The 17,506-nt window shown below is 39.2% G+C and overlaps 3 protein-coding genes across 3 annotated transcripts in view; 1 reads left to right on the top strand and 2 right to left on the bottom strand.

Moving 5' to 3' along the window:
- Nucleotides 1-91: 91 nt before the first annotated feature.
- Nucleotides 92-2,185, bottom strand: LOC105263218 (uncharacterized). Its single transcript, XM_011299269.1, has 6 exons — nt 1,835-2,185; nt 1,376-1,531; nt 1,083-1,301; nt 799-1,006; nt 390-644; nt 92-316 (listed from the first exon to the last, which is right to left on the bottom strand). The coding sequence occupies exons 1-6, from the start codon at nt 1,907-1,909 to the stop codon at nt 225-227; spliced, it is 1,005 nt and encodes a 334-aa protein (XP_011297571.1). The 5' UTR covers nt 1,910-2,185; the 3' UTR covers nt 92-224.
- Nucleotides 2,186-4,225: 2,040 nt separating this feature from the next.
- On the top strand, nt 4,226-5,495 carry LOC105263215 (slit homolog 1 protein-like). Its single transcript, XM_011299264.1, has 2 exons — nt 4,226-5,296; nt 5,404-5,495. The coding sequence occupies exon 1, from the start codon at nt 4,248-4,250 to the stop codon at nt 5,259-5,261; it is 1,014 nt and encodes a 337-aa protein (XP_011297566.1). The 5' UTR covers nt 4,226-4,247; the 3' UTR covers nt 5,262-5,296; nt 5,404-5,495.
- A 275-nt stretch (nt 5,496-5,770) lies between these two features.
- Nucleotides 5,771-17,506, bottom strand: part of Syn (synapsin) — a 45,490-nt gene continuing 33,754 nt past the window's right edge. The window contains exons 7-10 of the mRNA XM_011299268.1: nt 12,364-12,569; nt 12,007-12,271; nt 11,602-11,863; nt 5,771-10,774 (exon numbers count right to left, since the gene is read on the bottom strand). Coding sequence (XP_011297570.1) covers nt 10,584-10,774; nt 11,602-11,863; nt 12,007-12,271; nt 12,364-12,569 — 924 coding nt within the window. The 3' untranslated portion in view covers nt 5,771-10,583. The remainder of the gene's footprint in view (nt 10,775-11,601; nt 11,864-12,006; nt 12,272-12,363; nt 12,570-17,506) is intronic.

Raw genomic sequence — 17,506 nt, 5'->3', positions numbered from 1 at the left:
GAACCATTCAATGCCATTTTTAACTGACCTCCCGTTTTATTTCCCTCGAATTTCCCCAGCCATACAGTTTCTCAATAATTTTCTCATGTACTTAGATGACAACGTCTTATCTTTAATATCAAGTTACAAAAATTAATATTCAACATGAATAATATTTTTAATATTAATTCCGGGCGAGTTAGGCCGACATCGGTGGATGGGACGGAATTCATTGTTTTTGGACATCAGGTGAGTTCAGTGTACTCTGTGAAGCCGTGATTCGGCGAGCCCAGCAGGAGAATTCCCACACTGCGATCTTTGGAAGCAGTGATGACATCTTATTTAAATTATTAAGAAATAATCTGAGAGATTTATTCGGAATGAAGTGTTCGAAGCTTTCAAAAGGATACATTCGTCCCACGGCGAGACGTCAAGGTCCTGTATGTCCCCCTTGTGACGATAAATCTCACCGAGATGCTCGTGATGGTCAGGGTATCTCCTGTAACGCCTCAGAATTCCTCCGTCACAGACAGAAAACAAAGTACTTCCATTGGAAGTGTAACGCAGCTTCCACACGGGAGAATTGTTGTGTTCCTTGAGCAATTGCTGAATACCAGAGTTCGGTACGTAGGCGGATACGAGATCTCCACCGCTCATCATTAAACCTGAAGAGCCAATAAAAAAAAAAGTAGATATTATCATCATAGGAATTTGGAAAAAATATCGACTGAAGGAGGTCGACTTGTTGAATGAGAAAGGATCAATGGATCAAACCGCTCTTCCGTGATACATGAGGTAAATATTTGCTGGTGAACGTACTGTAATATCCATCTTCAGCAGTTTGGCTGAAAGGCTCGGGTGTGACACAAACAGTGTTGACACTGTGTCCAGTCTGGAAGGAATGCATTACCCGTCCATCGGGAGATGATACTTTACACGTGCCATCGATGCCACAAGTCAATATTGAATTTTGCCATGGCCACGAGGATGGCAAAAAGCATATGTCCCTTATGGTAGAGCCATGTAGCTACAGAGGACATGACAAACTCATATTTATGTGAAAAACAATCGATCTGAGTTTAAAAAAAAGGGATTGCTCTCACGTCATAAATAAAATGCAAGGGTAGAGGCATTCTGAGATCCACCAGTGTCAATCCTTTTCCATTAACAGTAACAAAAATAACTATATTCGGTTTGGCAGGATCAGTCGCCAATCCAGTGCGATCTTTTCCCCCCCAAGCACAATTGTCGTAACTCGATAGTTGTGCCCCTTTCTCCACGTCAATCACCACTAATCTACGTGCATTGGTAACTGCTGTGACCTATTAACCAGAAGGATACATTAATTGTTTAAACAACGAGACAATTACTACACTGTTATGGAGCGAATTAGTACTTTGGATCCGTCGGAGGTGAATTTAACGGCATTAACATTCTTCGCCTGGGTGATATAATGAGGTGTTATCTGGTAGTTCCTGAGTGACTCCATCCGCAGGGCAGAGTAGAAAATAATTTTTCCATCGTAGCCACCGGAGCAAAATAAATATCGCTCCTAAAAAAATTCCTTCATTAATTCCTAGGGCTTCCATAACTAAATATAAAAATTTTCAATTAGTCTACTGTCAATAGTAATACCCAAATGAATATTCATTCCACAGCAAGATATTTTATTATGGATTTTTTTTTTCAAAAAAGGATTAAGCCTGTTTATTTTTCTCAAAGCATCGAGGTTTATCGAGATAAACAGACATCGATGGGAACGTGGAAAAGTAGACTAGTTAGTGGTTTATCAAGTACCCCTGGAACTCGTTTTTCAATGTTTCTATAAATAAATATTCTCCATTTCTTAAAATACCCTTGGACTGAATGCGACACTCCTCACGCTGCCCTGATGATACTTCAGGAACTTTGGTTTTCCCTCCTGTTGCATCCTGTCGGTCGTTGTTTTATTTTTTTTATAACGTAGATGAATTATTCACTCCTTTCCAAACGCGCAATGGACACTTAATCAACACTGTGTTTGAATAATTTTTAACTCGGCTTGTGTAAACATCCGTAGTAATTCCCCTCGACACTTTTCACAGGAGTCTGGCAAATCGACATCGTCGATGCGTTAGGTGATGAGTTTTTGTCGAGATTTTTGGAGAATCTTCCAGGCAATCGCAGAAAATCGTTGGACAACTCTTTGACAATACACGCCTGCTGATGAAATACTTCAGAATGTAAACATCAGAGAGGATTGATTAAAGTAGAGGCTCAGTTCTGGGGGTTTGAGTGACCCCAGCGGCATCGTAGTACTGCACCCCAAGAGAGAGAGGGCGCCACATGCCATGCTGGAGTGTCCATCAAGTCGACGTGGTGAATTTTCTGCGCTATAAATGCTTTTTGTTTTTTAATTGTTTGACTGAAATTTCAATGAAAAAAATTATTCAATATGTTGAACATATACTACTAATGAAATTATATTTTCAGAATGAGCGCGTTGTCTAATCGGCAACGTGCTTGCCTACCACGCCGACGGCCAGGGATCGATCCCGCCGTTATTCATTTTTTTTTTCAAAATAATTCCAATTTTATCTTTAGGTAGGTATTCATTGCAATTAAAAAATTCGAAATTTTTGAAAAAGTATCAGGGTAACATGACAATCGAGGAGCTATTCACTGAAATTTTCACTGAAAGTGAAAAATTCGAAATTTCTGAAAAAGTATCAGGGTAACATGACAATCGAGGAGCTATTCACTGAAATGTTCACTGAAGGTGAAAAATTCGAAATTTTTGAAAAAGTATCAGGGTAACATGACAATCGAGGAGCTATTCACTGAAATGTTCACTGAAAGTGAAAAATTCGAAATTTTTGAAAAAATATCAGAGGAGCATGACAATTAAGGAGGTATTCACTGAAATTGAAAAATTCAAAATTAAAAAAAAAATATCCGGAGAGAATGAAAATGGAGGAGGCACTCACTGAAATTGAAAAATTCAAAATTTTCAAAAAAGTATCAGGGTAGCATAAAAATCGAGGAGGTATTCACGGAAATTTGAAAATTCGAATAATTCTTTATCCTCTTTAAATATCAAGATGCCAGGGTGCAACGACAGATGGAGACGGGGGTTCGGCTGAATACCTGCGACATCTCCAGAAGCTCCTGAAAAGCTTTATGATTTTGCAATCGGTTTGAATTTCGAATTCGCAAATCGATGAATTTTCGGGGAATATCTCTGGCTCCACAAAAAAAAAAAACAATATTTTTTCTCCTCGGAAAAATTGCGGGAAATATATCCTCTAGATTCAGCGACGCGCCTGAAGACCTTACCGATTTCCTAAACCGACTCTTCACTGTTCATTGCGGAATATATCTGTATTGTTTATTCAACGTTTGAATTCGAGCTGGATTAATTATTATGATAACCACATCGATAAATTGAAGCCCGCTGAATAACGAATTTGAAACCCTCGATGATTTCCATGGAAACAAAACAAACGATTCCGCCAATTCCCACGCAACATCTCCCAGAAATTTTCGTCCGAAAGAATAAACAATTGGTGTTTAGCCGGTTTACGCTGAAAAAATGCTTGAAATTCCGTGCTCATACGGCGAAACCAAGACAGCATACACGAACGAAGAAAGTTATCAGCCTCCGGGTCCACGTACAGACGAGACTTATCGAACAAGCAATCTTCCACTGCGATTTATGTATCCACGTGAGTTGTCACTGCTTCCCATGAATATGAATACTCCCCTTCCCCCTCACCATTTACCATTTGTAATTTGTGGAAAGTGTTAATACTACGCTGTTCTATCATTTCCCTGTGCGCTATCGCTGTTTTTTCCCTTTTTCATTGATAACGTTATGCACGAGAGCGTAACGAGCAATGCCCCGCCAGTCTTATCCGCTCTCATAATTCTTTTATCTAATTATAAGTCTTGTCAACAAAAGAAAACCAATAATGAACGGTTCTAAATCATCTAATCGGCTCAACCGCTACTTTTCTCATCTCTCTTTTAAATTCTTTATTATTCAACATTTTATTCAATTTAATTGAATATTAGCAATCAGCGAGAGAGGATGAGACAGTCATGAATATCGGAGATTTGCGAAAAAACGGCGGACGTCAAATGGCACAATAATATGATTCGAGTTCAGTAGTGCAAACTTCAAAATAATCACCCCAACACAAGCAATGCCGAGGTTCGATAACTTATTAAGTCGTCAGTCATTGAGTTCCCCCAGTACGAAATCAGTGGTTCGCAAGTGATTACCCGTCATGAATCTCTCTGGAATAACGCTGATTCTCCTCGACATCCTCTTGAAATGCCGGTCAAACCCAGTGGGTACAACGGACTGTCGTGTGTCCAATCACCTGTACGTGTGCCTGAACGACCTGAATCACCTCGAGAACTTGGCATTCGAGGACACGACGGCCGTTCAAACGATCGACGACATCGAGCTCCACATCGAGTCCCTGGATATCACCGATACGTCAGAGAAATCATTTCACGATGTGCGAAATGCCACGGCCCTCTACATGTCAGACAATCGTCTCCGATTGATCAGAAAGTACTATTTTCATGCCCTCGATCAACTGACATATCTCGATCTCAAGAACAATGATATCACGGAAATTGAGGACGGGGCATTCGTGAGAGTCTCGAGCCTGGAGACACTTCTACTCGATGGAAATCGCATAACGAGATTGGGGCCAACGATTTGGAAGGGCTTGACGTCCCTCAGGGAGCTGTACGCCACCAACAACTCAATTGTCCTGAGGAAAAATATATTCAGGGGCCTCAGACAGCTGGAGACACTGGCCCTCGATGCTAACGAGATCACAGACATTCCCACTGGCACTTTCAATGCTCTTCCACACATGGATCTCCTCTATCTCTCCAGGAATGAAATCACCTCGCTGCATCAGGATCTCTTTCGTGGACTGACCGAGCTCAATGAGCTGGATTTATCGAGAAATCGCATCACATCCATACCCACTGGACTCTTCCGCAATATGGCCTCATTGGATTCATTGTGGATCAATGCAAATCGCATCGGTTCACTCCAGGCTGGATGCTTTGAAGGCCTCGAGGGTTTGTCGTTTCTCTTTCTCAGTGGAAATGAACTCGAGTCTGTTGATATGTCCATTTTCGAGATGATGGGGAAAGTTTCGATTGAGCCCGGGTTTATCATTGATGGAACTTTGAGTGTTAATTTGACGATTGTCAAGGGATTTGTGAGGTGTGAGAGCACTGGCAGTCAGGAGCCTTACAGTTGTGAGGAAGTTTAGCTGCTGGCAATCTATTTTTTTTTTATGGCACTCGGGTAATTCAGATAATTGTCAAATTTTCATCTTAGGAATTTTCATTATAGGTAATTCCATAAAAAAAATTAAATCATCCATGATGGATCCGTTTGTTTGGATTTCTTAGGAGTCTTCAAGGGCTATCGACAAACAGAAGTGTCAAAACCCCATCCTTGCTACCGGAGTACGTCAATGGATTACGGCTGGTACACACCGACAATTCACACTGTCCCGACGACGTTCTACCCCCGGAACACCACCTTCAGCAATCACCTGAGCCGAGGTGGCATGTACCGCAACTGTTCCCTCAACACCGAGCTCGATAAGACAATCTTCTAAAGCAAAATCACCCTAATACAGTAATTAACACATGTCCAAACCAACTTTACGCCAACGCCCCTCGCCCCTCGTGTGATTACAATCACCCGAAATCCAATCGCTCAATCACTGGCTCTCCTGTAATTGAATTGGGAAACAATTAATGACAAATGAGATTTGTTGCGACCCCATTGTTTTATTTTGCTGTTACACATTACCTTATGGTATATTAATATATTAATAATAATTCAACAGATAAATCTAAAGGGCATCCACATATATAACGTGCCGACTCTAACTTGGCACCGAGGATGTTCCACTCATTCCCGAGGATGGCAATAATCTCTCGATTTTTTTCTCAGCAATGATCGGGCTCGGAGTGGCCCAGCCTCGCTCACCATTACCTATAAATCACCGTTTAAATGACTAATTACCTCGCCATTACAGTGCGCATTTACCACAAATCGTTTATCAACTTACGTATTTAAATCCTCTATAGATAGCATATTTATATATTATCATTACGACAGCCGGTAACGTCATTTATTTGATTACTAATTAGTTATAATTTTTTCGTCATCCTCTTAAATTGATAAAAATAATACACACTCGTGAGTTTGAATTATCCACTTTAGTCAATTACCGTATGCGAAACATCCATGGTAAATAATACTTCATTACCTAATCAACTTTCAGTGATTAGCAACAGTGAAAATTGTAATTTCCCAGAATTTCGATGATTACATATCGATTTATCAATACCCATTAGATTTATTATTAATTTCGGGTTAAAGTGCACCGTTGATTGGTAAATCATAGACTTCTATCCGACGTGTTTGATGAATTATCTTGGACATTTATTATTTATCGTTTGATCATTAACAATTGTTTATGCTGAGTTATTCAAGGTGATTAGAGTGGACAGTGGCACGCAAGCAGACAAATCATGTGATCCTCATGTGGGGTATGAGAGCTGGAGCGCACTTGCGTGCTTCAACATCTCCAATGACTCGAGCTTCTCTCTACCCTGTGGATATAAACGATTTATCAAACTCCAGTGGCTCCTGCCCACCACTGATTCAAATCACAAATGAACAATTTCACGTTTCTGGTGATGCGCTCGAGTTTAGCCCTAATTGTGACACTCGAATTGGTGCCCTCGGGGATATTAATCCCCAGGCCTAATTCACCAGAAGCCAGTGTTATCAGTCAAACGGTCCACTGTTCTGGTTATTCATCTGAAAGTCCAAGTATCAAGCACCTTGAAATGCCGGCAAAGGGTTAAGGGTACGTTACATATTTCATTTACGCCTATTTCTGGGATTTTTCCTCACTCTTTATTTCTCTATCCATTAGTAATGTTCTACGCCCCCACGCTACACGTTTATGCTCTTAATACTTAATTAATCCTAATTTTAGAGTTTTTCCAAACTCCGATAATTCTTAATAGTAACGATGACAGATAGAACTCGCATTTTAAGTATGATTTAATCTTTCCCTCAACGTATCCTTAATTATACTTCACTTCTTTGGTATTTTTTTTTTCGTTTTTTAAATCTTTTATTAGTTAGTCGGTTATTGTGTGATAATTATTAAGTAATAGTGTGCCTGCAGCTACTGTATTCATTAATAATCACATAGTTAAGAGGTGATATCTGCTGTGTGAACGACTGATGAACAGGCTGCTGGCCAATATCAACTGATTCTGTTAATTGCTATTAATTTATCCAAATCTCCCCACCTCACTGATTTGATCATTGAACAGCATCCTGCGATGCAATTTTTATTTATTTATTTATTCTTTTCGTTGTTAATTTTACACTGAATTAATGAGTAGAGAAATAATTGGGGAGTCGTGCCTTGCCGCATCGGCGACCCCGCCATTTGCCAATTTCAAATTTTCATATGATTTTCCTTGCAGCCATGAATATGCAAGCGCCAAACGTCAATTTTGTGGTATTATTTTAAGACCGATTATTTATTTATATTATGGTGGCAATTAAACCGGCGCATTTGAACGATCGACACGTAGCTACTAGATTAAATAACACACATATGACACATATATCGTGATAATAAATGAGAATGGCGCCTTACAATGCATTAACCATTCTCATATTGTGTTTTATTGTTAATATATGTATGTGACTAGCACGCGCTTGAAATCAAGAGGGTAACATTTCACGGTGTGCGCGATGGATCGCGCCCCAATCCGTCTACTGTTACTATTCCGTTATTTGTCTTTTTGAAATTCCATTAGTTTCCGGTGGAAACTAATAATCGTAAGATTATTATAGCGTTGAGATACATGCACAAGAAGTTAGAATCTATTAATCGAGGGCCCAACACGTCATTGATACCTCGATTGTCGTTAAATGCAGTAACAGATGATTATTCAGTCGACATTGAAAGTCTATCCCTAAATTCTTTATTTCATCTATATTTGTTGAGAATGTTGATGTTTACTCTTCATTTACTCTGCCTATACGTAGTTTCGTTGCAGGACGAAGTACTGAAGAAGATGATGAATAAATTGAAAATGGAAACGAGGAAGACCACAGATAATGAAATCTGTGTCGCGGCAACCACCCTCGCTTCCATTTTCAGCTAATCTAATTTCTATGTATATGAGGCTCATAAAATCATTATATTCTTCACAAGCACCCTTAATTACCAGGGAAAATTAGTTTCGAGGATCTCGGGATTGTGGGGTGATGGGTGGGGGATGGGAGGAGCTTTTGAATTAATTATATTTGACATCACGACCGTAGATAAGAATCAATAATCAAGGTGGAAATAATATCGGGAGAACAAATCAGCAAAATATCATGAGTTATTCATGAAAGTAATCACAAGGTAACTGTAACAATTATTCGTATTAGAGCCGCGACGCGTAGAAAACTTTCATTATTCGATAATTAACAAGTATTATAATTGAGTATGTTTCAACGATATCGCTATGTTCCGTTATTGTTACTGATAGGTGATTCGAATCAACTATTTTTCATTTATTGGTCTATAGGGAATGAGTAAACGATCGTTGAAATGTTGCTAAATGCGGCTTGTCCAATTAAACTTAACAAAATTATTATTTTTTTTTTAATTGTGATGATACACGATTTTTTCAACAACTTTTATCATTGAGTTATGAATTATGGTAACACCAGAGTCATTTCAACTCTATGCTTCGAACTTCAGCCATTTATAAATCCAACTCTCCGTGCTTGTGCTCACTCTCTGTCTAGTGATTATTCAGGTAGATTTGTTGTTAATCATTTAGGGGATAAATGATTGTAGCACGTAACACGAGAATTTGGAGGAGTTAACAATTTTCTTTTTTTCATCACTCATCTAAGCAACATGGCACTGTGGGCTTTTTCTATTTTTCGCCACTTATTCTCCGTTGGCTTTATATTTTCTCCTTTGATTAATTAAAACTCAACCCAATAAATTTGATAGTTCAACTATTTTTATATGTCTTTTTAGGTCACTTTTATTTTGCTAATTCTCAGGATTTTTTTTTTTTTTTGGTTCGAGGGATTTTCACGAGGCTCTTAATTATTTTTTATTCCGCGCTTACTTTTTTCTCTCCTTTCTGTCGTCTCTTGGTTTTTGTCTTTCATCGGCCTCTATTATATGGAAAGATCTCATTCAGCTACAACACAATTGGCTCGTCTATCTTTATCTGTTGGTTTTTTTTTTATAAAGTTTTGTTTTGTGTTTATTTTCTTAACGTTTTACCTAGTGCATTGAATAGCACCCCTGAGATATTTCTTATCATTAACCCGAGGCTGCGCGCTGCATTCATCGATCCTCCTTCCTCATTTTCAACAACCTCTGAATTTCCTCCCTATTCATTTTGATTATCTCGACTCATCTCCGTTAATTTCATCCGATTTTATTCACTCCAGTCATTTTTGCCTCCAATTATTGTGCATAGGCCAAGGCGTTTAAATATTCATTACTGATATTAATCTTTTGTACTGTCCCGTGTACTCTTTCCCATACAATCAGCAGATCATATTCGCGATGGAGAAATTAATTACAAAAATTCACCAATTATTTTTCACATTTTTGCATCATTACTCCAATGGCAATACGAATTTTCATATTCTGTGTATCCAAATGTGCTTAACAACTACTTGTGCGTTTGCAGTACCTCCTCGTCAGTACATTATATCTCCAATAATATTGCGATGGCAAAAATATAAAGGGGACAATGAACGGGATTGATCGATCATATTTATCATGGGCTATTCATCGAATTTAATTCATCATCCCAATCTCACAGATAACCACTCAATCGCGTGAACAATTTCCGGTGCATCAGAATAACCACCGAATATCGCACCAATACCCGTTCCATTGTCATTAAATATCACCGCAACCTCAGAGAGAGAACAATCTGTTGATAATTTCACAAATTTATGTCACAACCCCCGGAAGCGTAGAGTGCAGGAAAAACCACAGCCTCCCTTTTTCATTTTTTTTTTCCGTAAAATACAGAATTTATTGATGCGTTGGATTTTTCAAATTTCAATTTTAAAAAATGAAGGAAATGATAATAGAAGTGGACCGATCAATTTCTACGAAGAGTTTATTGAAAAATCGTTGAAATAACAATTATGAACAGATTTTTCTCTGCACGTGAGTCGATGAAAAGCTGACAGAATAAAGTACAAGTGAAATAAATGGCTATTAACCATCTCGCTATAATCTGCGAATGTATAAGTAAGTACTGTCGGACTCACGAGCTTTAATCTCCCAGGGTTTAATGTTTCACGTCGAGGTGATCGCCACTCGCCCAGACGCCATGAATTCTTTCTCCCATTCTCATTGCCCCTCATTAGAATACCGGTTTAATTATTATTTTCCATTCTTCTCTCAGTTTCAATCGTTTCACCATTATATTTTAATGCCCAATACTCAGCTCTGTCGTCGCATCAGCCAGGATTATGAAATATTAAATGTTTTTTTTTTTTACGCATTCTACATCTCTCCAAATATACCGGCAAATGTCTTCCGGAGATTTTTCATGGTGTCCTCGCTGTCTTCGCCAGTCGACGGCTGCGATTGACTTCCTTGACGGTGAAATGGTACTCGGGATGGGGGCAGGGGTGGCGGTTCGTCGGCACGACGTCCTGTTGACGGGGCACTGCTCACTGTGCTCGATTGAGATGCTGTCATTAAAAATTCACAGAGATAACGCATCAGACTAGGTATTTTAAATATCTTTTCATGTTTCTGGCATTTCTCGTTATGAAGGCCAAATAAATAACTCGGTATCGATTTGATACACCAATAAAAAGATAGCTGGTATTTAATCTGGAAAATGGAATGATTTTTTATTCCGACGGGATAGAATTGCCGATAAAAACCATAAATTCCACGATTTAAAAAAAAATCCATGGAAGACTATTAAAGGGATTAAATTCTCCAAGGTTTAATGCATTTTTTCACAACAGCGGATTTAAATAATTTCGCAAAGATCAAACTGTTCACGTAGGAAAAACCCGTTGGCTAGTGGTTGATAAGTGAGCAGCATAACTCCTGGCAACAGCCACCCAGAAGAGGGGGCAGAAACCTGGGCAATTACTCGTGGGTAATTGTCCGCTGGACACGCCCAATTCAGACAGGACGGCTCATGTCTATCGTGGATTTAGTTATGGATATGTGAGGGGCTAGTATGAAGAACTATCAGTGTGGTCGATAGTCAATTATCAACAAACTGTCGCTGCAGACTTCTCCATTCTGTTTATTGAATCAGAACGAGCTGGTGTTTCATGTAAATACGTTTTGGTTCACTGAATTTTCATGATACAATGTTTCAATCAATTTGTTCTCGACTGAGAGCTTTATTTTTACATTGCGAAAAATTCACGATTTAATTGCACGATGAGGAAGTGGCTCTCGAAATGTCAACCAAGAACGAGTAGTCAGGAATTTTTTAGCGGAGAGATTTTTTTCTTTTCCTGGGGAAAAAAAAAAATGAAAGGATGATCTGTACCTTGGGAGTCCCTTCGTACGAGCTGTCCATGGCTATCGGATTTCGTAACATCAGCCCCGGTGGTCGCACCAATGCTCGAGCCTATGCTACCCATGGAACCCATGGAGCCAATGGGTGGGTGAGCACCGAGGACTGGCGCCGGTCCAGGCGGGGGCCCAGATGGTGGTCCACGCTCTTCCGCGGGACTCGTTGCTTGACTCGCACCTGACATTGATCCCCTCGATGCTGTCTTAGTCAAGACACTTTGCGGTCTACAGCAAGCCTGTGAAAATAAAAATCACAAGTCGCAGACGTGAAAAAAATTCCTCGATCAAGACGTCAATATTACTCCTGCCTGGTTTACTGATTATCAACCGATTCATTCGCTGGTAAGTTAATAATTTGAGGACGGGATGGGATACCCACTTGCATCTTAGCAGCAACAAGATCAGCTATTTGACGTCTGTCCTCTTCCTGGGAATCCCCCATCAATGACAATGCACTGTCATTAACCTCGATGATATACTCGCGGCCATCCTTACCCACTAATAATTCAATAGCACAAATATCGAGACCTCCGAATAAATTAGAAACATGGTCAACCCAAGCTCGATATCTCTCCGTCATCGATGCTTGCTCCAGCATCGCCGATCCCGTGTTGGATTTCCAATTACCGCTGATGCTCTTCCGCCTGCGGTGAATTAATTAGAATAATTAGGGAACAATTAGGGATCGACTCGGCTATAATCAATCTGGGCAATTTAAACGAGTGATACCACTCACATGAATGCTTTGTAATTATTGCCGATTTTCTGAACGTGAACGTCGTATTTGGTGTCTATGTAGGGCTCCGATGTGGAATAGACTGTTGTTAGAGCTGCCAGTGATGCTAAATCTTGGAATTCCTGGTTGTTCTCAGCACGAGCTTTACCAATGCCACCGTGTGCATGACCAAGTTTTACGACTGCTGGGTAACGAGGTGCTGAGACCTGAAAACACGAGACAGAGCCATACTTTTATCATCCCGAGAGATTTATTGCATTTCTTCACTGGGGCGGAAGGAGCCACATTCATAAATTTCGTTTATATTATTTGCACAGTATTTCCGAAAGTTGGACCACTGACGGACAATAGGGTCAATAATAAATGCCCGTGGAGCTCAGCGGGAAGTGGTAACGGTTTATGTTATGTAAGGGAAAAAGCCATTTTATTTTTTACCCTTCCCTGAGGATTTTATTGTCATCTACGACATGAATTTATGGGGAATATATCTTTGGTTGATGAAAAAGCTTGGTGAAAAAATAATTCACTCTCCATCGCCATTTTTACATCGGGTAAAGTATTTTTTTTATTTTTATTTTTACATCATTTACGTTTCTGATATTTTATTATCGTCTGAAATCACATGAAATCAATAATCATCATGTCATGATTTTTGCCAGCAAATAATCACTCGGTGAGATCAACGATCGATCGATGAAAAAACGATTTAAATTTTCATGAAAAAAATTCCCTCCGCGCTCTCGTTTACCCTTAAACGAAAAATCGAAGTAGAATTAATGAATTTTTGGCGAAAAAAAAAAAATAGAAATGCTCCCGCAATTTATTCGGAGCTAGTGAAATTTCCCTCCACCACTGCTGCTTTCCAATCGTATCCATTCTTTCCTAAAAAATGTTGTCGATGTTATTGTATCCCACGAGTACAATAGTCCCGATAACACCCGTGAATGACAATTCCATGAATTCGCGTTCGGGAATGTATGGACCCCATAAAAATGCCCTTTTAAGCCAATTATTTTGATGCACCAGTCACGCACTGGTCCAGGAAAAATGTACTCAATGGAATGTTACCGAGTATTGATCTGTGATATGTGCCGATGAGAATTGGTATTATTTTCGTAGTTGAGCTGGCAGGCGGTACACAACAAATTAATTCCCCTTTAGATACCATTTAATCTTGAATTCTCTTTCCCTTCCACTTCAGTAATCAAAGTTAATTGTTTTCCGGAAAATTATGTACTCCAATCCACTGCTCTTCAACTTCGTTTACAACTGGTCCATTGTTGCACATCGATTGGTCCGGTGTAAACGAAGAATTCACTTTGCTGCGCTCGTACAAGCGACAAAGTTAATTAACAGTGACACACAGCGACTCTCGCTATTCAATTCCCTCCAATAATAAATCAATTGTTCTGTTTGCAGAGAATATTGTACAAACAAGACTCTTTGAAATTCTAATCATGTTTCAGCTTCAATTGCTGGAGATGGGGATGGGCAGGTGAATTTCATGGTATTTTCCGCTTTCATGATTCCCTTCGAAAATTAAATCGAAGGGAAAATAAGATTTATTTATTGTCCGCCGTTAATTAGAATGAGCTCTCTATATTTGATCAACAATTAATATAATTCATTAGCGAAAAGGTACAGCTTGTTAGAGTAAAGTGAAATACATTGCGAACTTTAAAAAATGGATTTCTCTCAATAACAAATCGATTGTTGTGGTTGTAGGGGATACTGTCCAAACAAGACTCTTTGAAATTCTAATTGTGTTTGTGTTCCACTCCGCGAGAGATGAATGCCGAGTTGAAATGTATATTTCCTGCTTTCACGTTTCGGGTTGAAATAATACGAAAAACAGTTAGGAGAAATAAATTGACCATTTCAAATGGAAAAAATCACATCTCCGTCTTTATTTCGAGAAAAAAAAAATCCATTAAAAACCTTTTGAATTTTTAATCTCAAATTGTGAACAGTAGTTTAAGAGATATTTCAAATAATTCATGTGACATCTCTCGGTTCATCACTTCCTCAACCTATTGAATTCACTCATAAATAAATTTCACCTATTGTACAGTTAATCACGAGAAGAGAGCCGCAAAAATCCCATAGTTTTCCACTCGAAACATCGTTAAGAGAATATAAACATGAGAGTACAATAAATGGTACATTCCCTTTTTATGTTTTGATGCTCTGAACTGAAAGGCTTTCTAACGCTCGAATAAATGATGGCACTTTTACGAGCGAACGGGGCCTTTAAACACGATCATAGATAATGCAGGAAAGAGAGGCATTGATGATAAAGGGAAACAAAGGGGAAACTCTCTTGTTAAAAATTCTCTCTCCGGTTTCATAATGAAGAGAAAGAAAAAAAAATGGGAAGAAAATATTCCATTTCAGCCTCCATCAATTACTGATGAAATCAATCCGAAGACGGTAATAACTCCTATTTCTCGTGCAATTCTCCAAAACAAATATCGAATATCGTTCGTCAACGAACGACGGGGAAGGGAGAGGGAAAGGGGGTGGGTGAATAAAAAAAAAATGATAATCCATATTTTTGGTGTGAATTTATTTGTCACATTTAATGACAGATGCACGTTTCTCTAATGACATTTAAACATGAAGCCTTTATGAGCACTCAAGCGTTTGCCCTGACGAGTTATCAGTGTATGAGGACATATAATAGCACCAGTGGAATGACAAGCGTTGTGGTCTTGTCGAATGGGCAAGGATTGTCACTCTCGTTACCTCCCAATAGTATCGAGAGGTACTATCTCAGCTTCTAGAAACTCGTTAGTCCGGGGCGAGTGTTCGCCTACACGAACCACTTCCCTCTAGATTATGAGCTACTGGATGCATTCTACCCACTTAGAGCCACTACCTCTAGAGCTCCAAACACTTCCTCCAGAATGGCATTGACTCCCTCACCTTACGATCCCACGCGCTTTCCTTGTAAACTCAATATTTTTTACACTACTGTGGCAACAATAGTCGTGACTCTCGTCGATCAACTATGAGGACTTAATAAGCTCCTTCAGCGTGATGGGGAATCTCGAGGAGTTGCGGTAATTGGCTCATCGAGGCCTGGATCAGCCTGATTGTTTCTGGTGAAAGCAGGATAATTATCCGGGGAAGAGATTCATTTTTATTGTTCATATTCAATAGATCTTTTTGGTTGATGATGCAATTCAGGCTCCATCCACCAATTTTTCAGCATTCATAGAAGAATATTTTGAAAAAGCATTTGTGATTTTTTTTTTTTATTGAAAACAATTCTCCCAGGGAGATATATATTTTTTCATGACGACTTGGTGAAGGGCGATCACACAAAATTGAGTGAAAATATAATTTTCACTTGGAAATTTCAGTCGAAAATGAGGGAAAACAATAGATTCCCCTTCATATTTCATCCTTAAATATTCTCAGGTACTTGAAATGATTTGCATTTTTTTTTTCTCCAGTTAAAACACAAAAGAAATATACCACAAGCCGAGAATCTTATCTCGGTACACGCAGGAACATAAAAAATGTCGTAACGTTCAAGTCGACCGCGTCGTATATCTCTGGAGAAAAAGCCCGTAGGCCACAGGGCCATGGCCTTCCATAGCTCTTACCAAGTGATGTCTTGAACTGCGGTGGAAAGTATGATGGGCGTACTCGGTGCATATCGCTCCAGGAAAATCGCGTGTTTATTTTATTTTTTAAAATGTCTCTGAGTCCTCATTTCCAAGGAGATGAGAAGGAGTGCTAAAGTAAAAGAAGAAAAATCGAGGGGAGACTGATGGGTGGCAGAGTTGATGGATAATTAGCCGAGATTGACACGATAAAATTGTCACCTGACAGTAACTATCAGTGTTACGATCCGTTGGACATCGTGTAATGGTAGAATGTGTAGGAAGCCGGATCGTCGAGAGTGGCGATGCCAGTTTTATTTTCTGTCCAATTAACTCCGACAAATTCAATTATCGAAAATTGCTAACAAATGAGGGGGAAGCTTTTACGATTTAATAAATCGCTTCATCGCCGATAAATCATTTACCCATTGTTCCAATAATATACGGATGTCATAATATTTCATTCATGAGAAAATACTGTTAAATATGAGTTGTGCAATTAATAAGAAGATGAGTTTATAATAAATAGTACAGGAGAGTGATTGAGAGGGACAGAGAGAATCGGCTATTAATTTTATTTGTTCAGTGTGAGGGGATTTGGAGACTCATTTGGAATGCAAGGTGGAAGACTCCTAATTCTCCATGAGCGGTAGATTAAATGATAAAAAAAGGATGCCTTTTGTTTAGCGGGATTACGTGTGAAAGATTCGCCACAAAAACTTGGGTGTCCGCCTCTTGAATTTTGACTATCTCTGGAAGGGATTGGAGCAGCTCCCGCTGCGATTTACATGACACAGGAGCACTGGAGTATTCCAACGTTAAACTGAATGGTGAACACTCACTCGTTGCATCGCAACCATAAAACGATCGTATATTCTGGCCTCGTGGTTTGATTACTCGAGGAAGCCCTCTCCAATTGCAAAGCCGCCTAGCTGCACTCTACCATGAATTTCAAATCAGCGTGACACACTCAGCTTTTAAAATACCAAATCATGGGAAAAACCGTGTCTTTAGCTTTTTTTAAGAGACTATAAATTTCGTGGTGAACCTGAATGATGGGAAAATGCGGAGAGATCCGGGGGCCAGTGATGCAATAGCTTGTCTACCCGTGAAATATAGGAATTTGTGATTTTGTGGAAAACGTGGTGTGGATAAAATTCGAATTTTATCCTCAAACACAAGCTTCCCATAAATTCTCTCATTAAATTTTGAATATCAAATTGCAGACATTTCATGACTCTTAATTAAAAATATGACAAACCCCGAGTGGGGAATATAATAATTAAATGCGTCGTGGAGAATGAATAAAAATTCTCTGAAAACATTTCCATCTGGTGGATTATCCCGAGAAATAGCTACGAAGGATCGGACAAGTTTCAATCCATTTGGAGCAGTAGATCCAATTGCGGTACATCTGAATTCTCTGGAGATATGTATTATGTCGTGTTTCGTGTCAGCAGCCATTCAGGTTGATTTCTGGTTGGAATTATAGCGAACCCGGGTACCCGGGTCTGCTGATGATGCGCGTGAGT

The sequence above is a fragment of the Fopius arisanus genome, unplaced genomic scaffold, assembly GCF_000806365.1.
Source record: "Fopius arisanus strain USDA-PBARC FA_bdor unplaced genomic scaffold, ASM80636v1 scaffold00014, whole genome shotgun sequence".
Classification (NCBI taxonomy): domain Eukaryota; kingdom Metazoa; phylum Arthropoda; class Insecta; order Hymenoptera; family Braconidae; genus Fopius; species Fopius arisanus.
Note: the sequence above shows the minus strand (reverse complement) of the source record. Positions and strands in the feature narration are given on the sequence as shown.